The 26,255-nt window shown below is 40.2% G+C and overlaps 1 protein-coding gene across 3 annotated transcripts in view; it reads left to right on the top strand.

Annotated features, from left to right (window-relative positions):
• The first annotated feature begins 852 nt into the window (after positions 1-852).
• Positions 853-26,255, top strand: part of LOC102226082 (histone acetyltransferase p300-like) — a 31,976-nt gene continuing 6,573 nt past the window's right edge. Inside the window, exons 1-26 of one of the 3 annotated variants that reach the window (XM_023340681.1) lie at positions 853-1,364; positions 5,119-5,771; positions 8,503-8,676; positions 8,819-9,137; positions 9,968-10,087; positions 10,405-10,635; positions 11,710-11,815; positions 11,903-12,028; positions 12,957-13,074; positions 13,204-13,339; positions 13,563-13,634; positions 13,754-13,839; positions 13,990-14,142; positions 14,900-15,394; positions 17,623-17,998; positions 18,087-18,205; positions 19,201-19,264; positions 20,467-20,642; positions 21,876-21,964; positions 23,773-23,853; positions 23,963-24,019; positions 24,091-24,168; positions 24,277-24,344; positions 25,346-25,496; positions 25,750-25,896; positions 26,004-26,117. In XM_023340681.1, the coding sequence (XP_023196449.1) occupies positions 1,271-1,364; positions 5,119-5,771; positions 8,503-8,676; positions 8,819-9,137; positions 9,968-10,087; positions 10,405-10,635; positions 11,710-11,815; positions 11,903-12,028; positions 12,957-13,074; positions 13,204-13,339; positions 13,563-13,634; positions 13,754-13,839; positions 13,990-14,142; positions 14,900-15,394; positions 17,623-17,998; positions 18,087-18,205; positions 19,201-19,264; positions 20,467-20,642; positions 21,876-21,964; positions 23,773-23,853; positions 23,963-24,019; positions 24,091-24,168; positions 24,277-24,344; positions 25,346-25,496; positions 25,750-25,896; positions 26,004-26,117 (4,403 nt within the window). In that variant the 5' untranslated portion in view covers positions 853-1,270. Of the gene's footprint in view, positions 1,365-5,118; positions 5,772-8,502; positions 8,677-8,815; positions 9,138-9,967; positions 10,088-10,404; positions 10,636-11,709; positions 11,816-11,902; positions 12,029-12,956; positions 13,075-13,203; positions 13,340-13,562; positions 13,635-13,753; positions 13,840-13,989; positions 14,143-14,899; positions 15,395-17,622; positions 17,999-18,086; positions 18,206-19,200; positions 19,265-20,466; positions 20,643-21,875; positions 21,965-23,772; positions 23,854-23,962; positions 24,020-24,090; positions 24,169-24,276; positions 24,345-25,345; positions 25,497-25,749; positions 25,897-26,003; positions 26,118-26,255 lie in introns of all 3 variants that reach the window. The other 2 variants (XM_023340683.1, XM_023340680.1) reach the window with 2 other exon arrangements.

Below are 26,255 nucleotides of genomic sequence, written 5' to 3'. Positions count from 1 at the left end.
AATCAATGAGAAGATATATGGAGTCAAATTCCAGACAACAGAAAAATAGCATTAAGATGTCTCAAAGAACTTTAGATTTTTGCTGTATGTTTGCTTTTCTACGACAAATGAATAGTTTAAATCCAAGTATATACATTTTTTAGAATGGCCCAGTCAAAGTTTAGTCTTAGTGTGCATCCCAAACAACTTTCAACAGTAATTGTGGTAAAAGGTGGTTGCAGAATGAATTAATCAGGGGTAAATACAAATGTAAATTTGTATTAAAAACCTGAAATCATATGAGCAGACAATGGTTTTCAGAGGGTTTTTTATTGTGAAAAAGAAAAGTATCACTTTTCTTCCCAGTATAATCATAGGCTACTTTGTGTTGCTGTATTTTATAAAATTCCACCTAAAAACATTCAAATTGGTTGGAACAAAAATGTGACTAAGTTCAGTGGGTGTGAATACTTTGTAAGGAACTGTGGACTATAGATTTGTAGAGTTGAACCATCATCTCTGGTGTTGTGGGCACAAAGTTTGCTTGATTCCAGTAATAAAAACAACAACAACAACAACAAAACATTAAACCAGTGAGCTTCTGTCAAAGATAACTGTTGACTGGAATAATTCAAATCTCTTTGCATATGGTCACTTAAAAACGAGGATATGCAAGTTTGTTTCTGCATTAATAGAGTTTTTTTTTAATTTACCTGTAACAACTATGGCGAACATATTAATGAAAATACTTTTGTCCATTTTTGCTGCACATTTGTCAGTTTTATACATTTGATTTGCATCCCATCATCCTCACCCGCTGCCACCAGCAGCACCACCACCGTCACTTCGCAGCCAAGCGAGCCTTTCTGCCCGACATTATCTTCATCCTGACTCCGCAGGAAAGGAGGCTGAAATGACGGATGCAACCATGGAGGCGACACCCGGGGACGGTTTATTTACACCAGAAGAGCCGCTTTAAGTTTACTAGAGGGAAGCAGATGCGTGTGTCCCCCTCTTTACTTTCACGGACCCCCTCCTCCTCCGCTGGCAGAAATTTATAAAGAACAAAAAATCCGACGAGGGAGGGGAGGGGGGTTGATATGCGCCGAGGCTGAAATCGAGAGGCGAACCCAGGGAAAGCGGAGTAATTTGTACACGGGACTTTCCCCCTCTTAGTACCCCAAACGGAGGGGGAAAAGTCGCAATATTGGCAACGAGAAGGAATGGGCTTCTAAAGGCGTGAAAACGTCTGCAATTGTGGATACTTTATATATTTTTATTTCGAAAAAATATGGCCGAGAACGTTCTGGACTCTGGCCCGCCTTCAGCCAAGAGGCCTAAACTCTCCTCTCCGGCACTTTCCGCCTCCGCCAGCGATGGAAATGGTAAGTTTTGATTTAACCTATCCACCGCTGCCGTGATATTGGTTTACATAAATGTTTTTCGGCGGCGTTTGGGACTGAAGGAGGACGGCGAGGCGGTATTATTTGGCTGTTTTTGTCGCGGCTCGCTAACGTTAGCTTGCTATGAGAGTGTGTGTGTCGGACGTGAGGAAGGGCTCCCCTGTTAGCTCCCGTGCTAACAGCCATTTTAGCCGGAGGAAGCTGCGTTAGCCACGGGGCTAACTCCAAGCGCTATACGGCTCCACAGCTGACGATGTCGTGCCTAATAGCTACTTCGCCTTGGTTGATTAAAAGCTCTGTCCCAGGGGAACTTGTGCTAAAGTTTGGGGAGCTTTATCATTGTGTCACATAGGCACTTGTCTGGATAGGCTGATATATTATACAAGGCATTATTAAAGGCTCTGCTCTCTGTCTCACCTATGATGAGATGTCGTTGAAAATGTTAGAATGTGAAAGCAGAGTGTTTAAAATGGGACTTCTCGGTGTATGAGATGTAAATTTGGGCTTCAGTTGTTGTTAAGCTAAAATTGTCATTTTTACCCTGCTTTTTTTATTATTACTAATTGGTTGGTGGTTTGTGGGAACAACTGGAATAATGGCCTAGGAGAAATCTAGTTCGCCATGCTTCAAACATTGCTCCAATTCAAGAATAGTTGTTAACAATAAACAGCTCGTGATTAATTTTTTTTTTTTACTTCAGCCCTTTCTAACATGATCAGGCACAATTGTCACCAACTTGTCATCAGATTGACAGGTTATCCATCCAGAATGCTTCACACATGTCACGTAGCTCTCTGGTATTTTGTGAAGGAACTGCAGAGTCTTCAAGAAAACCTTAAGGTTGCAAGGATGCAACGTATTGTCCCAGCTGTATGTGACAGTGGCATGAAGTACAGTGGCTTGCAAAAGTCAACCTACAACTTTACACTTTTTACGGGAAAGACCAACAACAGAGTAGCAAATAGTGGTGAAATGGAAAGCAAACAGTGCATTACCTATGTTTTATTTCATATATTAAGCTGGAGAGTGTGGCCATCTTTACCCGAAAACCCCAGTATAAAATCCAGTGCACCTGGTTTCCTTTACACAAAACAGGGTAAGCTAAATTCACGACAATCCTTGGAGAAAACTAAGGATGCACTGATCTACTTTTTTTTTTTTTGTTCCGATACCAATACCGATATCTGAGGTTTAGTATTGACCGATACCGATTTGATTCGGGAAAAACAGTACTGAATTGATTTAAAATGTTTATTCCTTCTTAAAACACAGACACAAATTTACTTAATTACACATTTATTTGATAATTCTGCGTCATTACATCACACTTAAACCCACCAGCATCTTCACAAGCTTGGTCAAACATCCTAAAACAACTTTAATTTGTTCATTCAGTGCAGTTAGGATACAGCCAGAGTTCCGATGTAATGATTTAGATCATAACATAACTTTGCTCTAAAACGTCCCAGTCAAAGTTCAGACCTAAAATCAGTTGAGAATATACTTGGAAAAAGTGCAGTTCAGACACTGATCTGAGAACTGTTCTGGGGTGGATTTTTTTTTTTTTTTTTTACCTGTCTATTATCACACTGACTTTATTCTTACAGACCGAGCTGTGACGAAATGATTTGGATTAAAATGTATTAATGTATTAGAATGGCCCAGTCAAAGCACAACTGAGAATTTGTGGCAAGACTTGGAAGGAATGCTTGAGGAGACGGTCTCAGTCCTTTCTGACTCAGCTTGAGTCTATTTTGCAAGGAAGAATGGTGAAAAGTTTCTGTCTGATGTGAAAAAGTGGTGGAGCCAAACCCCAAAACATTAGCATCTGCAACTGCAGATGACTGCAAATGCCTGCCACACTTTTCTGATTTTTATTTTTTAAAAGTCACGAAGCTATTATTTTCTTTCTCTCTTAGAATTGTGCACTAATGCGTTGTTTAAAATAAATCTCACCAAACGTATGTTGCTATTTGTGGATCTAACGTAACAAAATATGTAGACTGAACACTTTTGCAATAACTACATTGAAGTGTGCAGTCTGGAGCTAAAATGTGCAACATGTAAATTGCAAAAAATAAAAACAAATTTTACATCTAAATTTCACTTTGATTTTTGATTTCTTTCCTGGAAGGTGAGGTGTGCTGTCATGGTTACGTGGCCTTTTACATTTGCGGAAATCATGAACAAAATTCAGAAAATCCTTTAAATAAAAACACAAATTTATTGTCATCAGTTGTTTTTTTGACAAAATTGTTTTTTTTTGTTAAGATAAAATAAATAAATAAAAAAAACGTGACAAAAGGCTGGTTAAAAATCACCACAATTTTTCTTTTCAAAAGATGTTTAGTCCAAAAATAAACTTTTGTCAAAATGACTTCGGACATTATTTGACATGTGGTTGCCGCTGACGACATGTGGTTTTAGTTTATCTTCTTAACAAAAATATTACAAAATTGAGTTTTGTGTAGAAATTGGTGTTGCACGTCATTCTTGGCTTCTAGAAACTTGACGGGTGTTAAGAAACAGCAAGGAGCTGGATTCGCAAAGACTCCCATCAGTTTTCATATGTTTTCACTCTCTGTGAGAACTCATTTAAAATCTCTACAGTAATGAAAATAAAATGCATTTTCATTTCCTATGATTCTTGTTTTGTTTTGAGAAAAAGTGGGTTTGTGCATCTGTCCATTGGGCATCTGATGGTAATGATGGGTGTTTAACTGAAGCAAAGAAACGATGTCAGCGGTGTTTCTATTTTTTGTACAGTGTTGAAAGAGTATAGAAATATATATAACATCTATAAATATTGATAACAGCGATATTTATATCAATAGCTGCCAAAATGTATGTTTCGATGCTAGACCTGCTATACAGTAAATTGTCTAGTAATTGCGCTAAACTATAATATTGTTTTGAAATCGTTTTTAAGCAATATAATAATGTTCATGACATGATGCAAAAACACAATCTCAAATAATAAACTTTAAATTCTAATGTACATTTAGCACTGGAAACTGGAAGACGTTTTAAATATCCAAAATAAATAAACAAATCAGAAATGAGAAATAAAATGAATTATAGTCTCTTTAAATAGTTCCTCTAAAAAGGGCTGATTGACACCGAAGCACCAGACTGAAGACTTTTATCATCCAGTTTCTATTAGAATCACGCAAATGGAATTTATTTTGTTTGAATTTATTGTGTGGTTAATTTTTTGCTTATTGCAACAGGCCTAATCGGTGCATCAGTAGTCGTTGCGTTTGTATGTGTGCCGGAATGACTATGATTTATTAATTTGGTCTTAATGGTTTACTGCATTTTTCACTTAATCCTTCTGGAAATTGGACTATTTTTAAATCATTTTTAAATCATGACTGTGGTGATTTAAAAAAAAAAAAAAAAATCATTTTTGTGTTTTAATAATGTCACCCAAAGTTTCCCTGAGAAATCTTGCTAAGCCCGGTGGTTGAGTGTTAGGGCAGTCATTCGTCCAGCAGCCCGTCTTCTTTTGAGTTAAAAAATGTTTAAAGTTGACAGGAAATTTGAAAATACCACTTGATAATTATGTGTTATAAAACTTTAAAAATGCAGACATTTTAAAACGACTAAAATGAATAAGTAATGCTTAGCCTGGTGAAGATACTAATAAAGCCTGTCTTATAATACACCAGGGGAAACCCTCTCACCTCTTCTAATCTTTGATTATTATTTTTTTTGTTGTTCTTCCTTTTTTCAGATTTCGGGACGCTGTTGGACTTGGAGCACGATCTCCCGGATGAGCTGATCATCCCCAGCGAACCGGTTCTTGTCAACGATGGGGACCTGAACCAGCTGAACAGCAGCTTGGGAAGAGGACCCGCAGGTGGAACAGCAGGGGGAATGGGGCTGGGCTTTGGCCCCGGTCCCGGGGGGGAACCCGGCGGGGTTGGGGGGGGCCAAGACGCAGTGGCCAAGCACAAGCAACTGTCAGAGCTTTTGCGTACAACCACCTCCAGTCAACAAGGGCATCCGGGAGCCATGGGTGGCCCCGGAGGCCCCGGAGTGATGGGGCAGCACCTAGCCAACATAAAGGTATCCTCAGGACAGGGGCCTCAGCAGATGATGGGGGGGCAGCAGCAGCATCTCTCGCAGCAGCAGGCCAACATGATGCAGCAGCAGCCGGGGATGATGGGTAACAGGGGCATGATGGGCGTGCAGCAGAAAGCCAATAACGGCCAGCAGCAGCAGCCGGGCATGATGGGAAGCCAGGTGATGAACGGCTCCCCCAGGATGGGCTTCGGGAACCAGGGGATGGCCGGCAGCGGCAACATGTTGGCCGACACGCTGCAGCAGCAGGGAGCCGCGGGGCCGGGAGTCATGAGGGGCCAACAGCATGGAGCCATGAACAAGGTAGGGGCCCTGAGCCTGTTCACATGGAGAGCTGATGGAGTTCAGTCACATCCAGATGAAGATGCTCATGTTACATGTGGAAACCAACACATTACTGTGTTTGGTTAAAGGGAAAAATAAAGTCATTTTTTCGGTTCTAATTAAATTATTAGCCAACGTTGTAGGCAATTTTATAGTTGATCAGCCTGAAACATGAACTTATTTATAGAGTTATATTTTATTATACCTCAACAAAAATCACATTTCTTACCAACAGACATGCATTCATGTTGTGGGGGGGGAAACCTGGAGTTTGGTTGCAGAGGCAACTAATCAGTCTACAGATAGAAAATGTTTCTTAATATTAGGAAAACATTAGTCTTACAATATTTGATATGCTATTCAATCAAGTGATGTTACAAGGAAGCTTTTTGGATCATTTAAGTCAGGGGTCCCCAAACTTTCTCCTGTGAGGGCCACATAACTTGTCCCTTCTCTGATGGGGGGCCGGGGTCAGTTTGTAACAGAAAAAGTGTGACGATTGTAAGAGTGCTAAACATAAAAATGTATTGTTTTTCAGAAAGCACAATCAAATAACCTTTTCTGGATTCTTCAGAGAACAAAAGTCAGGAAATAACACTATTTATGAAATAAATAATAACCAAATAACACTGGGTTCTCCACATAAAAAAAAGGGTTAGGGTCAATTATATGCATGTATAAAATAGTTACTAACTAGTAGTTAATAATAAATAAAGTTCATTACTAAGGAACATTTATTTTATTGCAAAAGTCCAACTTATCAAATAAAAATGCACATATATGAAAATACTCTGGTATTGTTCAGGGGGCTGGACCAAATGTGGAGGCGGGCCGCATCTGGCCCGCGGGCCGTAGTTTGGGGACCACTGATTTAAGTACTTTGCATGAAAGCCACAAGGGTCTGAACATGAATCCTTTGATGTACATTTACTGTTGAGACGGATCTACATCAAGTAGAACGACTGCGTAGTGAGCCATGCTACATGAAAATATGTAAGAGGAGCCGCAGTAAAAGTTCATGAAATACAATACAATAGACTATTATTATTATTATTGGTAATGCACCTGTCAGTATTTGTCCATTGATCAGCTCTGATTGGTGATCAGCAGCCTTAAGTAAATGCATCAAAACAAAGAATTGCCACCATTTTAAAAACACATAAACCAAGTTTTAAACATTATTTTAAAAACAATTTTTTGGAATAATTATACAAAACCTGGCAAATGAGATTGTTTTATTAAAAGAAATTGTGCTAAATGAAAAAACGAGCCTTAAAAAAACAAGCATTATAAACTTTAAAAGCACAAATGACGGCTGTTGTTGGACTTGCTATGTTTGTTACTTTCTGTTTTTCTGATTCTTTATTTTCTGGTTTCTAATCATTTTAACTTCATAGTAAAATAGTTTGAAAAAAAAAATCACCATGGACACTGGTGGGCCATATCTTTACATATAGCACGAACAAAAAATATCATCAAAATTGTAAATGCTTTCAAACCTCAATGGTTGATTATTTGGTTGAGATGGATTTATCAGAATCAATTAGATTCATTAACAATTAGAGACCATGTCTGATTAAATAAACTTGATCACATATTTTCTGTTCATATGGTTATTATACATAATTTGAGTTAATTTAATAGTCTGATCTTACTCATATGTGCTACTGCTATTGTAGTTGGTTAACATGGGTATAATTTTTTGTAGAAATCAGATTTTTTTAAAACATTTTCATCATTGGTCAATTAGTTAATAATTTTCTAAATTTATTGGAGGTTTTCATTATTTTGGTTAATATGTACAGTAAAAAGCAACAACAGCTCTGAATTTCAAATGATTCTAAAGTTAATTTCTTTTTGCTAGTTGTCCTGCCAAACAAAATAACCCCTTTTCAATTCATTACAAAACAAACTATTGTTTCTCTGATTCAATTACATAATTGGTCAAATAACTTGTTAAAAACCTTAAATGGAAACTTTAGGACTTGCACTACAATGACTTGGTCCCACCTCTGTTTCTGTAACTTTGGTTTCTAAGCGTCTAGTCTGCAAGCAGTGAAACATTTGTCTCAAAAAAGACTGTTTTTGCAATACATTCACCAAACTATTGTGATTAAAACTTCAAATTCATACTTCCCACGCCTGACCCAAATTGTATTTAGCATCTTAAGCTTGTTTGGAGATTTATCCCAAGGAATCAGTTTCCTTTATCCCTGACTGGGATATTACAGCTGGAAGACATTTAAGTCTAAATCTTCACAAATGGTTCATATGCAACTATTGCATCGTATAGAGTTTACATGGTTGAGGAGAGATAAGCAAGTTTACTTATTTATAAAGCAGTAATTACACACAACGCTCTGTACTGGACTATAAGGGAAAGACTAGAAAGAAAGAAAAGCATGAAATGGAAGTTGTTTGGATTATTTCTGACAACTTAATTGCAAAATATTATAACAAGATTCTTCTGTAGCTACAGTTGTAAGTCTGTACAATTTTAGTGATGATAACAATCCCAAAAACTCCACATCTTACAAAGTACTTTTGGTCTAGTTTCTAGTTCAGATATCTTGGTAGACTTGAAATAAGACTTACAAGTAACTTTTCAGCATGGCATAAGTTCTTGTTGAAGTCAATAATTATTAATGAAAAGGCTGTAGTTCACAGACAGATAATTTCACTCTTTTTCTTTTGATGCATTCTGTTGCAGCCGGGCATGATGGGAAACCCAGGCGGCTCGTTTGGAGGTCCATATCAAGGAGGTCAGGGTTTGGGAGCTGCAGGGCTGGGCCCTCAGCTCCAGAACAAAGGGCCCATGGCCAACAACCTGGGCCAGTTCAATGTGGACAAGAAGACCCAGTCAATGCAAGGAATGGGTGCCATGGTAAGGCATGCACTCAGATTTAATTATGACGAGCCAAACACAGGCATTGTTTTTACCGCTTCTTCAGAATACTTTTCATGACAAGCAACTTTTTTTTTTGCCCCCGTCTTCTGCTGCTTTCCCTTTTTGGGCCACCAAGCAGCCGCAGCCGGGTGTGGGCGGTCCAACGGGTGCACCGGTGGGAGGAGCACCAGGGATGGTCCCCAGCGCGCAGGCGGGCCTGGCAGGATACAACACGCAGGCCTCCGCAGCGTCCGCTGCGGCCGGAGCGCCACCCACAGCAGACCCCGAGAAGCGCAAGCTGATCCAGCAGCAGCTGGTCCTCCTGCTTCACGCGCACAAGTGCCAGCGGCGGGAGCAGGCCAACGGAGAGGTCCGGCAGTGCAACCTGCCCCACTGTCGCACCATGAAGAACGTCCTGAACCACATGACCCACTGCCAGGCCGGCAAGTCCTGTCAAGGTGAGAGTTACAGCGCTGTAAACTTGTTACCTTATGTCAGACAGATCTAATATGATGACTGCGTTTCTCTGGAAGTATGTTTGACTCTGCTGAAGTTCAGCTTTTATAGCTGCAGTATATGACTTTGTAAAAAAAAAAAAAAATCTGTTTTTAACATATTTGGTTAAACTGACATTATATCCTGACAGTGTGGTATGAGACCCCCTGAACTGCTATTGCTGTCAGAGTCAGGAGGAGGGGCTTAGAGCTGCCAATAAACCTTGTATATGCACTACTAAATGTGCTAATGGCAGAGAAACAACTTGCCATTCCAGGAAATGCTAACTAACATTAGCATTCATGGCAGACTCTGCTATTGAAATTCAGCTTTAGCGTAGCAGAGAGAAAGGTGGGATGATGTGAGTAGCGTGTACATGTGCATGATTGACAGCGCTAAGACGCTGGGTGCTAACAAATCGGTTCTGATTTTCTTAATGGGTGATCGGCTGATATTTACATAAGTTTCTGATCTTATCTACATCTGCAAAGGTCTGAGAATCAGCCACTGCTCCCTTTTGGTCTGCTGTGGGAGAGGACTGACAGACAGAGAGGTTATGTCTTCACATTAATGGTTTACTGAAATCAGGGCCTTGTTGTCAACTTAGAGAATTTTAGACAAAATATCAGTATTGGTCAATATCAGACTGGGCAGCTCAGGTTTTTTTAAAGATCGATGATTGGTCAGAAAACTGAAATCAGTTCATCGATAATTTTACCGTTCTTCATGTGCTCATATTTCATTTTCACATTTTGTACTTTGTGTCTCCCCCATCTCCTCTTTCCCTTTGCAGTGGCTCACTGTGCCTCCTCCAGACAGATCATCTCCCACTGGAAGAACTGCACGCGCCACGACTGTCCTGTTTGTCTGCCACTGAAGAACGCCGGGGACAAGAGGAACCCGCAGTGTGAGTGTCTGTATCTGACCAAACCGACACATCTACACTGTTTCTTATTTTGTTCCCAAATACTGTACATCTGCTTTTTTTCTATAATTTTATTAGCTTTGACTACTCCAGTAGCTTGTAGACATTTTAATTCTAAGATTAAGCTTTGCTTGGTAATGGATTAGAACCAACAACCTCATTTTCACCTCACTTGTAAACTCTGCTCTTTTAGAAGCTTTTGCATAGACGTTTTAAATGTATTTGTTGAAATCACTGTTGTTGATGCTTTTGAGCAGAGGAGCTAAATAATCACTGATCCAATATTATTCTTGCTGTCCTCACAGCTCTGCTGAGTGCAGCAGGTTCAGGACTGGGAAGCTCGCTGGGTTCGGTCCCCGGTGGTCAGCCCAGTACTCCCAACATCAACCCTCCCAGCCAGATTGACCCCAGTTCAATAGAGAGAGCCTACGCCGCCCTGGGTCTCACCTACCAGGGAAACCAGATCCAGGGTCAGACTGGTCCACCCAACGTGGCCAGCCAAGGTCAGGCCGGCATGAGGCCTCTGAACCCAATGAGTAAGTTAAACAAAACAAGCTAAGCTAACAGAAAACATCCAAGTAATTCCAGAATAATCTGTTCTCTACCTGGTTTCAGGGCTGGGCAATTATCGCATCGTTCATAATTTATTGTGATAAATTTATTAGAAGAATTTAAATGTATGGTTATGATAAATTCCAATTAATGACGTTTAACACCCCCCCACCCACCCCCCCAAACTGTCACTTTTGTCAGTTTTACTATTTTCTCCACTGAAATGAAAACGTCAATAAATATCAGTAAATTTGAAAATAATGTGTAATACAAATCACACTTTGTTATGTCACTGAAAAACATGCCACACCATCATCCTCAAACTACTTGCTGTCGTCTTCTTCGTGGTTTGCACCAACATCTGGTTGTTGATCATGTGACTCGTGAAGAAAGTGTTTCTGTCACAGTTCAACAAAATAAACCACTTTTTTTTTCTTTTTTTTTACCCCTCCAGGGGGTCTTTTGTGGGCTCTAGTGTCCCTTATATGACAGTAGGCTGACAGGAAACAGGGAAGGAGAGGGGGGAAGACATGCGGCAAATGTCGTCGGGTCCGGGAGTCGAACCTGCGACGGCCGCGTCGAGGACTCAAGGCCTCCAAATACGGGTCACGCTACGGCACGCCCAAAATAAACCACTTTTAATACAGCCAGAAACACCCCCTCACCCTAACGCCAAGACGTTTTATGAAAAACCAAAATATTTTCCAAATTTCTATTAAGCAAATTTATTTTTGAAATGTCAAATTGTGCAATTATATGTTCAATGAAAATACACTTAATGTCATACAGTTACCTAAAAGTGAGGAAATAAATACTTAATATCGTCACTTTTATCGTTATCGCAATAGTACGGCAAAATATTGTGATAAAACCTTTAAGTCCGTATTGCCCACCCCAACCTGGGTAATGCCTTATTGCCAAAATCCTCCAGAAAATTTAGATGAAACTGAATTATTTATAGTGAAACTGCAGACAAAAGTCACCCAATAAGTGAGCGTTCTGTTAGGAAAGAAGAAATGACATCAGAGTTGTATAAAGCCAGTCTCTTATTTGTGTAGGTGTGAATCCGATCGGGGTCAATGGCGGCGTGGGCGGCCCCCCTCAGAGTCAACAAGCCAGTTTACTACAGGACACCATGATGCATCTTAATGTGAATAACCAAAGGTAAGAAATGGCACCACGATGTGTGATAAATATCAAGAAATCAGTTTAATGATACTCCATTTTGTTTTTTTTAAATATTATTTCCAGTTTGATGAATGATGCTGTGGGAGTCGGATCCATGCCCACAGCAGCCCCTCCCTCCGCCACAGGGATAAAGAAAGGCTGGCATGAAGACATCACACAGGACCTCCGGAACCACTTGGTGCACAAGCTGTAAGAGTCACCAGCAAAACACAACACACTTCGACTTGTGTCACCACTTCGAAAACCCTTTGAGATTTTCTACGTTTTGTCACGTTAAAAGCACAAACATCAACTTATTTTATTAGGATTTCATGTAAATACTCCAAATTAAAGTGGCGCATCACTGTGGAGTGGATTGGAAATGACGTCTGATTTTTCTGAGATGTTTGGCAAGAAAAGTCTGATAAGTGTGGCGTTTATTTGCATCCAACTCCCTGAGTCAACACTTTGTGGAAGCGCCTTTCAGTGTCTCCAGCAGCTCTGCACGCTATAGTTTTATTTCATTTATTTATTTTTTGCTCTTTTTAGTGTCTGAGTAACTTTCTATTAAAAGCCTTTCCACAGTTTCTTATCTGGATTCAGGTTTGGACTTTGACTAGGATATTTAAACACATGATTGTGCTGTAATCTAAACCATTACATTGTAGCTTAAACTACTTTTCCTAGTATTTAACTCCATCCGTTTGAGTACTGTAGCCAACTTGCACGTTTCTACCAAAGGGAAAAAAACAGCATCTTCATGATGCTGCCACCCCCTTCCATTTTGAGATGATTGATTGAACCGTTCTAGCTTCAATTTAAACTTTATTTCTAACTCGTCTGTGTTCCTTCGTCGTGTTGATGCGGTGTGAGTTACTCACAGGTGGATTTTATTCACTAATTTTATAACTTCTGAAATCAATTGATTGCACTACATTTTATTCAGGGATACTACAGTTTAGGGCTTGAATACAAATGCATGCCACACTGTAAATTCAGAATTTTAATTCTGAACCTTTGAAACCCATGCATCAGTTTCCTTCCACATGACAACTATCCACAGCTTTCTGGTAGTCAGTCACAGACTCTGCTGTTCCCTCGTCCATTAACCTCTTCTCGTCTGCTTGTTCGCTCACAGTGTCCAGGCCATCTTTCCGACTCCGGATCCTGCCGCGCTGAAAGACCGTCGGATGGAGAACCTGGTGGCCTACGCCCGGAAGGTAGAGGGAGACATGTACGAGTCGGCCAACAGCAGAGTAAGCTGCTCTCTTCTCAACCTCACCAATTACACAAAAATAAAATATAAATGGAATATACAGACTTCAATCTTCTTCATTGGTGGTTCTGCCGTTCTGATTTTTTCTTCTTTTTAATTTTTTTCCCAGGCTGAGTACTATCACTTGCTGGCGGAGAAGATCTATAAGATCCAGAAGGAGCTGGAGGAGAAAAGACGGACTCGGCTGCAGAAACAGGGCACAGCCGGGCCCGGCATGGGTCAGTCACCAACCGGGCTGCCTCAGAGTAAGTGGACATCTAGATTCTCATGCCAGTGCCTAACCTTTTATTTCTGTTTTTACTCCGATGCGTTGCATAGAAATCTTGGGTTTGGAGTATAAATAACTGGTCGTCACAGCTGTTTTCATTTTTCTAACTTCTGCAACCTGCGCCTCAGTAAATCAACTCTGCAGTTCTACTTTCTCCCATTTTGCACTCATGGGTGTCGCTGTCTACCTCCTTTCTGCAGACGGCCCTCTCTCTGATCCATCCATGGTGCGGCCGCCTGTACCCAATCAGATCAACAGGATGCAAAACCCAGGTAGGGAACTTCCTCGAAGGATTGTTTTATCTGTTCAGATAAGATTTAATTGCACAAAAAAAGTCAATTTTCCACTAAACAATTTTTTATTCCTAACATTATGTGGGTGTTTTTGTCAGGTATGAACCAGTTCAATCAGATGGGGATGCCAGCTATGGGTCAGAGGTCAACACCACCTCTTCCTATGGGAGCATCTGGCAACCAGGTCAGCGCTTTGCTCTATTTTGTTTTAAGCTACAGCTAGTAGAGCCATTTATTGTTTCTTGGACATCTCCATAGAGATGACTTTTTAATTAAAGACAATTAAAAAAAAAAAAATTGTTTTTTTTTTTTTTTTACGCATTTACTCATTTAGCTTGGAATGGTTGGGCCCAGAGTGGGACAGCCCAACGTCAACACAATGCCGACCCAGTATCTGTCTCATGGACAGTTTCCTGGGTCAGGACCTGGAGTTGGAGCACCTCAGCCTGGACTGGCCCAGCCTGGAGCCCAGGGCGGGATGGTACAGGTAGGAAGACTCACATTCCTTTAATTCTTCCCTGTCGGCCATGTTTATTTACTCCGAACTCATGTTTGGTCTTGACATTATTGAGAGGTTTTGTGACATTCTCTATCTGAAATCTGAATGGTGGTGAGTGAAATCAGTTCACAGGTGTGTTACTCCTGTCTTGTGGCTCGGCGCCAAACACTGTACAAGCAAACCTGCAATAGCTAAGATTTTTTTTTTTATCATGTTCGTGGTTTCTTAGGTTTTTAAAATCAGGCGCTTGAACCAGACATTAGCTTTTCTTTAATTGAGTATATGCTGAGAATATGACAAACATTTTCAATAATCTCTTCATTAAAAAATAAAAAGAGAAAAGAAATCACCACCTCCCAAAGATGTTTTAGGAAAAAAAAAACTTTTGGGAAAAAAATGACTTGTACTACATGTAGTTTATTTTTTTCGCAAGACTTTTCTGTCAGGCAAAATTTTGAGTCGCATTCAGACATCTTCATCCTGTTCTGTAACTTGAGCCGACCGAGGCTACCGCTAGTTAGCTTGTTTGCTTCCATCGTGGGTGCAGATTATCGGCAAGTTTGTCTTCGCCATTGGTTCACTTCTGTTGCCAGCCCATATGATGTTTCATTGACACTATAGTATAAAATATGTTATTGTCTTTTGTACATCACAGCTCTTAGATTTAATTCATTGTGGTCTTAAAAGATCTTTAAAAGTTTTAAATATGAGCTGGTGAACCCTGTCCTCCTCATTCTCCCTGTAGGCCCAGATGGGAACTCCTCCGTCTCTCTCCGTGGCCAGTCCTCTGGCACAGCCCGGTTCAGTGGGCGGTCCCAGTGGGGTCCCCACTGTGGGGCCCATGGGTCCCCAGAGCGTGGGAGGCGGCGGTCCCAACGCATCTCTTGGCACCCCCGCTCCATCCGTAACCTCATCTAACTCCAACCAGCAAGCCAACTCCATGCCCCACCTGGGACCCATGCGTGGCAGCTCACCCTCCCCGGCACACAGTCGCTCCCCAACGCCCCACCAGACGCCCCCCAGACTAGCGGGCTCCCAGACGCCGCAGCCACACACCCCCAACGCTCCTCAGCTGGCGGGGCCCCCGCTGGCCCTTCAGCAGAATCAACTCAGCCAGGGGCCTGGCTCCAACAAGCCCCTCCAGCAGCAACACATGGGACCCTCGGGTTCAACCACTCCGTCTCATCCCGGACTAGCCCCCAGCTCCACGCCGCATGCCGCTCAGCTGCCCCGCACTCCGGTTAGTTAGAGCTGCAGCTCCTCCTGTTCTAAAGGAAATAATTAAATCTTATTAGTTTAAGTTTTATTTGCAAGACGTTGCTCTTTTTATTTCAAGTATAAATCTATTCAGTCCAATCATAAAGCAGGGCTGGGTCATAAATCGATTTCATCGATTCATTGAGATTTTGGCTATTGTAGATTACATTTTTTGAAAATCAGGATTTTTTTTTCATTGAAAAAATCTAGTTTCTGTAGTACAGTCTCAGTCTGTCACAACAAGCAATAAATCTATTAATTGCATGATAAATTAAATGAGCTCCATATTTTCCATTCTGATGAATATTTTTTAAAGGGCAATTTTGTTTACAGAAACATAATAATTAATTATTTTTTTTATGGTTTTGGTCATGTGTGGTTTTTATTTCCACTTTATTTATTGTTCTTTGTTGTTATATTTTGTTTTGGATATTTAAAATATTTTCCAGTTTCAGTGTTAAGTGTTCTGTACAAAATTACAACAAAAGTTAGTTGATCTCCGAGAGGATGAACTTGCATTATTTTGCCGTTATTATATCAGTTAATCTCAAAATGACAATATTATCATTTATCTCAGTAATTTCTAGGACAATCTATTAGGGCTGTTGTAAACGGATATTTTAGTAATCGAGTAATCTATCGATTATTCTTACGATTAATTGAGTAATTGGATAAAAAAGAGCTAAAATAAAACATTGGTAAATCTAACATAACAGCAGTTTTACTATTGAATATCAACATCAGTACAATTTTACACATTTGAGCTTCCCTAACAATGACTTTTCTGTAGCTTAGAAAATTAACCTGTAACAATAATAGCTCACTTTCTAAGTTAACATGAAGAAAAGTTATACAAGAATCTGAAATTATATTCAATTTAATAATAAAGAGGCAGGCTCACAAATATGCTAATGAAGAAATGTCTATACTCCAGCTTTTAGTTTATGTTTTCATCTTCAATCAATTTAATAGATGAACTCTCATCTTGCCCAGACATTTATAGTTTTTGTGTTCATGTTGGCGACGGGATTGAACACCTTCGTTCGTCACACACAGAAACATCTACCAGTTACGTTGAGACTCCCTGTTGAGATCGGGATGATATGAAAAAATTTTTCCGGTTCATCCGTAAAGCTACACTTACGTTAATCATCTAATGTGCAGCCGCCCACAGCGTTCAGTCTATCGGCTCACCTGTATAAATACACCTGCAGCGCTGCACCCAGCTGTTCGCTCTGAACCAGCAGCTCCAGGAGGAGAAAAGCTGCCGTACTCCAGGCATCGCTCCCGTCATTTTAAAGATGCTTATTGGTCCCCCGAAAAATGACAAAAACCCGGACATTATCATCAATCAGTAAAATCTTTCCAGGCCGAACGTGAAAACTGGACGTTATGCTGCTAACACTTAGCTTTTGTTGCCAACTCAGGCGGAAGTGAGAATTCTGCACAGCGCTAATAATAACCCAGCCGGAACACGGTGCATTAAATAACGAAGCTTCAAGGCAGATAAATCTTCCTCGAGGAATTTTAATAATCGAGGTACTGTAATCGTTCGAGGAATCGTTTCAGCCCTACAATCTATCATCCTAGAGTTTATGACGGTCGTAAACTCGCCCAGGGCGGCCATCTTGTGTTATAAGTGTGTTTCACAGCAGTAGCAGTAGAGTTGACCTTTGAATTCAGGTCAACTCTACATGAGAATATCAGGTCCAGGCTAAGACTTTACAAAAGTAAAGTTGTAATATCAAGAAAACTAACTAATAATTTTATAAGCATTTTATTAGTAACTCCTACACAAAAAAAATGAAATGAGGAATGTTGATAAACTTGTAAAGTTGTTGCTTGGTAACAAATTTTCAGATATGCTAAAAGATGACGTATTTTCATTTCAGCATCAGATTATTAGCAGCAACAGAACTTTAAAACGATTGAGGAAACGACCGGGTTCATTTAGAAGAAATAATCAAATGGTCATAATAGATCTTAGTAGCTGTAGAAGCTGTTTTTCTTATTAAAACAACTTTTTCTTCCTTATAATTTTAAGACGTTCTGGTAAAATTCCGTCTTTATTCTGCCAATATTTTAGCTATAGTCCCATAAGTCAAACAAAAATCCTCAGAACCAGCCCTCATACTTTGTCGCCACTTTTTGTAAATATTTTCTGTTAATTTAATCCAATTAACTGGAGTCTGTCTGTAATGGTCCCTGCAGCTGTCCCAGAAGGGCTCGTTCCCAGCAGACAGCCAGGCCATGACGCCGGCCTCCGTCGGCAGTCTGGACGCCGCGTCCCAGCAGCCGCCGCTGGACGCCTCCGCCACCAAGATGGAGCCCAAGGCAGAAGTGAAGCACGAGGATGAGGAGGAGGAGAGCGACTCGGGCAGTTGCTCCAAAGGGGGGAAGCTGAGCAACCACAAAGCGGAGGAAAAACCCATCAAACTAGAACCTAAGAAGGAGGAGTGTTCCGGAGACGGAGGGAAAGGAGTCCCCATGGACACGTCCAAGCCGTCAGCGGCCATGAAGACCGAAGTGAAGAAGCTAGAGGAGAGTTCGGAGGCAGCTGCTCCACAGGCTCCTGTGAAGAAGAAGAGTAAGGCGTTGTTTTACACAGCTGAAAATACTACGTCACAGACTAGTTGAGTTAAATTTCACTTTTTTCCCTCGCCATAATTTCATAGTCTTCAAGCCAGAGGAGCTTCGTCAGGCCCTCATGCCCACGCTGGAGTCTCTCTACCGACAAGACCCAGAATCCCTCCCGTTCAGAATGCCTGTGGACCCAAAGCTGCTCTGCATACCTGTACGTATTCTGAGTGAGAACGATGTCCAATGTCCTCAACCTGTTCTCTCTCATAACTACCAGTTCCATGTTCCTACTATAGCTGCGTTTCCTCTAAAGGTGGGCGGATCCATCCAAAATATCAGTAACATCAATACCAAGTCGGTATTAGCATTAGCGTGCTAAGATTGATAGTTAGTTTAAAATTCCATCTTGAAATTTTATTTAGGTTTGTATTCTCAACTCTACCTCAGAAATAATTTTGTTTGTTGTTTTGTTTCTTGGCTTTCTCTCAAATGATAATTTTTCCACTTTGTTTAGGAAAAATGCACAAAAATCATGTTAATATGTGATTAAATTATTTTGTAGATGCATATATAGACTTTGTCCAAATTCTGTCCCAGAATTTATTATCCGAATTATTTGAACAAAATAATTCAAAGAAAATAGGAACAATAAAAACGCCAGTAGTTTGATTATATATCAATATCCAACTTGAATAAAAGGTATCGGTATCAGCGATACAGGCCCTGTTTTTACTTGATATTGGATTGATATCTAAATATACAGTATTGCACATCTTTTTTTCCCCATTAACCACACAGCTGCACTAATTGGAATCACAAGAATTCATTTGCTTAATAGAAACAGCCGTTTCGAAAAGAGTCAAACGTTTTTCCGTTACCGTGAGTTTTTTTTGCCGCATCAAAGCTACAATAGAAAGACTTTTTTCGCAGCACAAGTCAAAAACCGGATTTCACTGCTGGTCAAGAAGACAAAACAGCAATAAGTAGTTGGAAGGTCATGTTTCTTAATGACTTGTCACACAAACAAATTTATTCATTGATTTCAATTGTGTTTCTTATTCAATGGAAACACAGCGTATCACCACAGTGTATTTTTGAAATTAGTGGAATATCGACAAAGTTTTGCAAACGTTTGTAATGGAAACAAAGCTTCTGTCTGGACTGTGTCAGCATGTGTCTAATGACATTTCCTCTGAAACATTTGGACAGGACTACTTTGACATAGTGAAGAACCCGATGGACCTGTCCACTATCAAGAGAAAGTTAGATACAGGTGAGTGTCTGTCTGTCTGTCTGTCTGCTGGAATACATAACTTATCAGAGTATTTCTACACCTTGAACCATAACCATATTTACCAGCCCAAGGAGTACCTGATTACAGTGTGAATAGAAAAATAGATGGACCATATCGATGAGTAGAGGTCAACATTTCCTGCTATTCTGTATCACAAATGAAACAAAATGTTGTGGTTTTACAAGCTGCTAAAGAGTTTCCCCTTTATTTTTTCCTATTTTGATCATTATGAGCAAAACTAAGAATCTTGTTCTTAAAGTAAAAGAGAATATCCCTTATTAAAATACTTTAGAGTTGATCAGAATGCTTAAAAACCCAAAACAGTAAATAGTAAGAGCTCATGCCCTGAAGAACAGGACCTTTTGTTCATTTTTATTTCTTCCATCTCCAGTGAAGTGATGACTGCCAGCGTTTTGACGCTTAGCTTCCACGTTCGCATCCACTGAACATGAATATTGTGGATTCCATTTTGTTTACTTAATTCTGCCTGCGTTTTCCACACCGTGAAAAAATTATACACATCTCTATTTTACTTGGATTTGAAGTGATAAACCGATGAAAGTTGCCTCGGAGAACTGTGACGTAAGACGGAAAATCTGATCCTCCTTTTAAAATATTCGACAACTTTCACCCCCCTCTGCTCTGGTCCCCCTAAATAAAGTTTTGTGTAGTCAGATGTTGGTCAGTAAATGGAGCTCCCGACTGGTGGATGGTGACCAGAGCATACAGTTAATGCCCATAGGAATGGTTTGGAACAAAGCATTGTCAAGTGTTAGAATGGCCTAATTAAAGTCCAGAGCTAAATCAGGTGGACTGAAAACTAATCCATACCACATTTATTTGTTGATATTTTAGAGAAAAAAAAATAAAACTGCTGTTGAGATATTTTTTATGAGATATTTTGTGTTGGTCTGTCACATAAAATACACTAAAGTTTGAGGCTGTAATGTGACAGACGGTGGAAAAAATTCATGACTAATGCACGACTCAGCATGTCCCATCAAGTGACGGCAAAACGTCAAAGTTACTTAACCAATAAGTGAGACCCTCCCTTTATATTTTAATGTAAAGTTCTTCTACTAACCAGAGAGTCATTTAAACCTCTGGATCTATCAGTGATCAGGCACTAACTGACCAGCCGGGGTTTGGCTCCGTCTTCGTGGCGTTTTGTGTCGCTGCAGGTCAGTACCAGGACCCGTGGCAGTACGTGGACGACATCTGGCTGATGTTCAACAACGCCTGGCTGTACAACCGCAAAACGTCCCGCGTCTACAAGTACTGCTCCAAACTGGCCGAGGTGTTCGAGCAGGAGATCGACCCCGTCATGCAGGGCCTGGGCTACTGCTGCGGCAGGAAGGTGTGTAGGCACACAGTTCTTCTTTCAGCAGGAAATATTGCAAAGTATTTGTCTTTTATCAAACACTTTTTGCTTTCTCTTTGATTCCATAGTTAGTTAGGCCAGACCTGTCAACTGACGTTTAGTTAGAAAAAAGGTTTTAGAGAACGAAAACCTTCTTTTTATTCATTGATTATACCTGGATTGATAAAAGTGGGACCCAAACTCTGCTTTTATTGCCGAGGATTAGCTGAATTTATTCTTTTATGTTTTGTCCAAGCCCAAAAGAATTTTCAAACTGGAAGCTTTTCTTTCAATAATGTGCAAAATCCCTTTTAAGGTTTGGATCTACAGTGATTTAAACAAAACAAGACAAACAACAAAAAAACAGACTTCTTGTTTCTTTAAAATTCTTGTATTCTCAGTTTGTTGTTGAGCCTGTTCAATAAAAAGATATATGTATATATATATATATATATATATACTATGTTTGTTTTGTCGTTTTAGTTCTTTTTAAAAAAAGTAATTTTTTGGCTCAGAAATCACATGTCCCATGTGACAAAAGGTTTAGACTGTTTGGTCACACAAAAGCAAAAGGAGACAAAGTTTGGACAAACAAACAATAAAAACGGCAGGAAATAAGCAGAATAAAATGAAATACCCAGTCAAACCTCGGTGACACCAACCAGTTCTTACATATACAAAACATTGTTTAATTTAACCATTCATCCATTTCTTTATATCCTTTGAGTTTTCTAATTGTTTTAGAAGCTTTTGTTTTCTGTGAATCTGTGGACAAGTCGTTTCCTCCGCTAATGAAACCTGATCCGGCTCTCAAATGCAAAAATGAAGTCTGCTTCGCCTGTGACGTTGGTTCATAACTAATTTTAGTCAGGGCCATACTACTGCAGTATCATGTTTCACTTTTTATTGGGGGTTCTATTTTTGTTTTTAAAGACAAATAGCTAAACTTAGTGTGTGTATGAGGAAAGCCTGGATGAATGGTCTACATTTAATGACTTAATATTAGACATGTTGGCACTAATGGCAGACTTTTCAAAGTTGATGTTTGGATTAGTCTTCTTCCTATTTTACTTATTATTACTGAGTGCATTCGCTGAATGCTTCTTAAAATGACAGCATTTTTAGTTGAAGGTGTCTTCTTGATCCCCGACGACGTTAACCTTTAAACTTCAAGTTGTAGAGAGCCATCAGATTGACATGTCCCTTGTCCCCTTGTCTTGTGTCCATCAGCTGGAGTTTTCTCCGCAGACACTGTGCTGCTACGGGAAGCAGCTGTGCACCATTCCCAGAGATGCCGTTTACTTCAGCTACCAAAACAGGTATGTAGAGGAGATGATTATTGAATAACACAGGGTCGGGTTTCACCTAGGTATTTTGACTGGTAAAATTACTACTAGTAATCAACTACATGTATTTACATGAGTGTTCTATGTATAAGTTGATTTGATTTATGGTTTCCCTGAACATTTCACTTTATGTTCTCCATTTCTATTAACCTCCCTGTGATTTTTGACGCACTGGCATTTTAACAGTCAGTCCTACGATCACATTCTTTATGATTTTCTAAAAACTCAAAGAATAATTGTTAATTAATAATTAATTAACAACGATAACCAGCAGAAAGGAGTTGTGGGATAAACAATAATATTGTTGTTTTGAGACCATTTTCAAGTGATGTGATGGTAACGGCACAATAATGCAAGAATACGCTGTCAAAGAGCAATAAACTTTTAATTTTAATGAACATTTAACACCGGAACTGTAAGGCATTTTAAATATACAAAATAAATAAACAAAACAACACAAACCAATAAATAAAATGAATTATCAGGTGTCTGTAAACAAAATAGTTCTTCCAAAAATAAAGGACAAGTTGAGACCAAAGCAGATCATCCAATTTTTGGTAGAAAGAGAGAAAAATGATAAATCATGCAAATGGAAATAGTTGAGCAATTCATTGATTTATTGCTTATTGAAGCAGGCCAAAACACAGCTACTGTTTACCAATGTGAAGCAGCAAAGTGGAGAAAATTTGTAATTTTTCTGCTGCTATTTATACTTTATACAGTGTCAACAGTCTGCAGTTTAATGCAGCTAGCTTGGCTAGCATCACTAAAACAGTGATCAGAGTTTGTATTCAAATGTAAATCTTTCCTCTTACTTTGAAATTTACAAAAAACATGTTATTGAACTTGGTAGATTTCACAGTGTTGGCAGAATTTGAAAGTTAAAGAAAATAAAACAGAATCTTGCTGAATTCCGTTAATTTTTCTGTTATGAACTGAAAGTCCTGTTCCCTTATGAGCAAAACATGTCGCAAAACAAACTCTTCAGTTTAAATAACATCTCTATTTCTTCTGACATCATTACATACAGAAACTAGCCGACTTTGAGCCCTCCTTCAGTAGCCACATCCCCACTGAAGAGTGTCATTAACACAATCTGGTAGCAATTAGGTGGTACTTTCAGTAAACACTAAAAGATTGGATTTTTGAGTTTTGACGTGTTCATTGCCAGTCGAGAGAGGAAATGATGCAGTTTAAAGCTATTATTTGAACATCTTGGCCTCTACCTTCATTTTCATCCTTCACCTTTGACCTTTGCTAACCAAAGTAAACCAGTTCACTGTAAAAGCACCGACTTTAAGAGGAGCTGCTTGAATGAAGAGCTGAGCCGTCTCCTGTGCTTCCCCTGTTGTTCTGTGTAATCTACATGTCCCCCCGCCCACACCTTCCCCTTGTACAGCGGCTGTTAACTCTGCTCCTGCTTCGTTAGCTGCGATGCTACCTGTTGCTCATCCTCTCATGTCCAAATTGCTAATTTGTGCTTTGCCTCGCCTCTCTGCTGTCCTTGGTGTTCGTCTCGTCCTGTTCCGTCTCGTTGTCCTGTCCTCTCTCCCACTCACTGTGACATCAACACTGGCTTGTCCTCCCCCAATCCCTCCCCTCACCCGTCTCTCCTCCCCGTTGAAATCATGCCTGGCTATGTTGACGACGACTCCCCCGCCGTCCTGCTGTCCTCCTCCCCGCCTTGTTCGGTGGCCGCCCCCCTCCCATGCGCTGTCTGTGGTTGACTGTGCTGTGGGGGAATGGTGTAGTTCACCAAAATTTGGGCTTGTTGCTGACAGGTACCACTACTGCGAGAAGTGCTTCAACGAGATCCAGGGAGAGACCGTTTCCCTGGGCGACGACCCCACCCAGCCGCAAACGTGAGTATTTCTGTTTTTCTTGCTAACATTCCGGAGCATCTCTGCTGCATCTTAATCAGTTCCGACTCCATAGCTGAGGTTTCAACCTGTCGCACTGCTCTCATTTCAGGTCCATAAACAAGGATCAGTTTGAAAAAAAGAAAAACGACACACTGGACCCTGAGCTGTAAGTCTGGAGCCATTAGACTCCACGGCGCTATGGCGACCTGAACCTAACATGTCTGTCTCTCTGTCCAGGCTAGTTGAATGTATGGACTGCGGACGCAGGATGCATCAGATCTGCGTTTTGCACAATGAAACAATCTGGCCAGCAGGGTAAGCAACATAGTTTTCTTATGGAATAGCTAATTAGTTTATGAATTGCTTCTTTTATTGATTTTTACCTGACCTGGGTTTTTTTTTTGCTTGCTCTGTGCTTCGTAGTTTTGTTTGTGACGGCTGTTTAAAGAAGACAAACAAGACGAGGAAAGAGAACAAGTATTCTGCCAAACGTGAGTAATGCATGGTGTTGTTGCTCCTGTTGTGATGCATTCATGGTGAACCAACTCTCTGTACAAATTTATGGTGAGGCAGAAGTGAACTCGGTTCAGTTCATTTATACACCATCAATTCACAAGAAATGACGTCCTGTGGGACTTTACAAAAAATAATTTCAGTTCAATCATACATACATGTATTCCAATTAGTCCTAATTATCAAACAGCGCATTAAGCTCATTTAATTATTAATTAATTAGACTTTATTATTAAGTACAGAGTTTCTTTACATCTTACAGAAGTCTGGAATTTAAGTATCTTCAAAGTCTGAATAGCTGAAAGAATATAAATAATATTTCTATTTCCAAACTTGATTCCATAACTAATTGTCTCAAGGTCCATTCATCCATCATTTTGTCCATCTATCTGTCCATCATTCATCCCTTCATTCTTACAACATTTTGTCTTGTAGCTCATCAATTTTTGCTTCCTTTTGCCCATTGGTCCTTCTGCCTGTCCATCCATTTGTTCGTCATGAAGTCATCTTTTTCAATCCTGATGATGGTTATCAATCATATTTCAATCCATCTATCCATTCACCATCGCTTCATTCATCCTTTTTTTTGTCTGTGTGCCCTTCCATTTCCTGCTCCAGATTTCCAAATTCCATGTTTAAAGCTGGATCATTCTAAAAATATCTCCATAAATTTGTAGCAAAGCTTATTTATTTATTTAAATTATGACTAAAAGGGACCAGGGCAATAAATCTGAGTGGGAAAACATGAAATTTTGACATGAAAAATGTGTTGGGACCTTGCTGTAACAACAACAATAATAATAGATGGACTCCAGATTGCGGTTTTTCTCTTACATTCTTACCTTCCAGCCAACTGGTGATGCATATTGGGTAACAGTCTACATACACATGATGAATGAGAGGAGAATTGTCCTTTAGTGTCATCGTAGTTAGAAGTGATGGCGCTTCTCTTTACCGTTCTCTGCTGTTTGCCCATCAGGGTTGCCCCAGACGAAGCTGGGAACCTTCCTGGAGTCGAGAGTGAACGACTTCCTGAAGCGCCAGGCCTATCCTGAATCTGGAGAGGTCTTCATCCGGGTCGTCCATGTCTCTGACAAAGTGGTGGAAGTCAAACCAGGGATGAAGTCCAGGTAAAAAAAAAACAACAAAAAGACTTGTGAACATGGGTTTGTCATCTACAAGTACTGTAGGGCGTTTTACAGTGATTGCTAAAACGAAGAAGTTAACCTTCAGATTCCTGAAGTGTTTCTAAGCTAAAAGATGTCGCCTTAAATGCAAATACATGGATGTTGCTCAATGTTTCTTAACCTTTGGTGCTTTTTTACCTCAGAATGCGTTGGTTTATGTGTCACAGTCATAATTTCCTGATGTTTTTGCTCTCAGGTTTGTGGACAGTGGAGAGATGTCCGAGTCGTTCCCTTACAGGACCAAAGCTCTTTTTGCCTTTGAGGACATCGACGGTGTGGACGTCTGCTTCTTTGGTATGCATGTTCAGGAGTACGGCTCCGACTGCCCTCAGCCCAACCAGAGGTACAGAAACCCACCTTGCCGCACCTTTTCCACCTCCTGTGATTTTAACCCGACTTAAAATCAGGTGAATGAGTTTGAATCGAGTCTTCGTCATGGTTTCCTCCCAGGCGAGTCTACATCTCCTACCTGGACAGTGTTCACTTCTTTCGGCCTCGCTGCCTAAGAACAGCAGTTTACCATGAAATCCTCATCAGCTACTTGGAGTACGTCAAGAAGTTAGGGTGAGTGCCGCAAAGTAGAACTTCTTTATGAGTTCTTGGATGTCCTTTTCTTTGAACGCAAACGTTGTTGGTACACAGAGTTTAAAGAATACAATGTAAGTTGATCACTTTTTGTCATTTCTTTCCAACCTGAAAGAT

Source organism: Xiphophorus maculatus, chromosome 10 (genome assembly GCF_002775205.1).
Source record: "Xiphophorus maculatus strain JP 163 A chromosome 10, X_maculatus-5.0-male, whole genome shotgun sequence".
In the NCBI taxonomy this organism is placed as follows: domain Eukaryota; kingdom Metazoa; phylum Chordata; class Actinopteri; order Cyprinodontiformes; family Poeciliidae; genus Xiphophorus; species Xiphophorus maculatus.
This window is presented reverse-complemented; position numbering and strand designations above follow the sequence as displayed.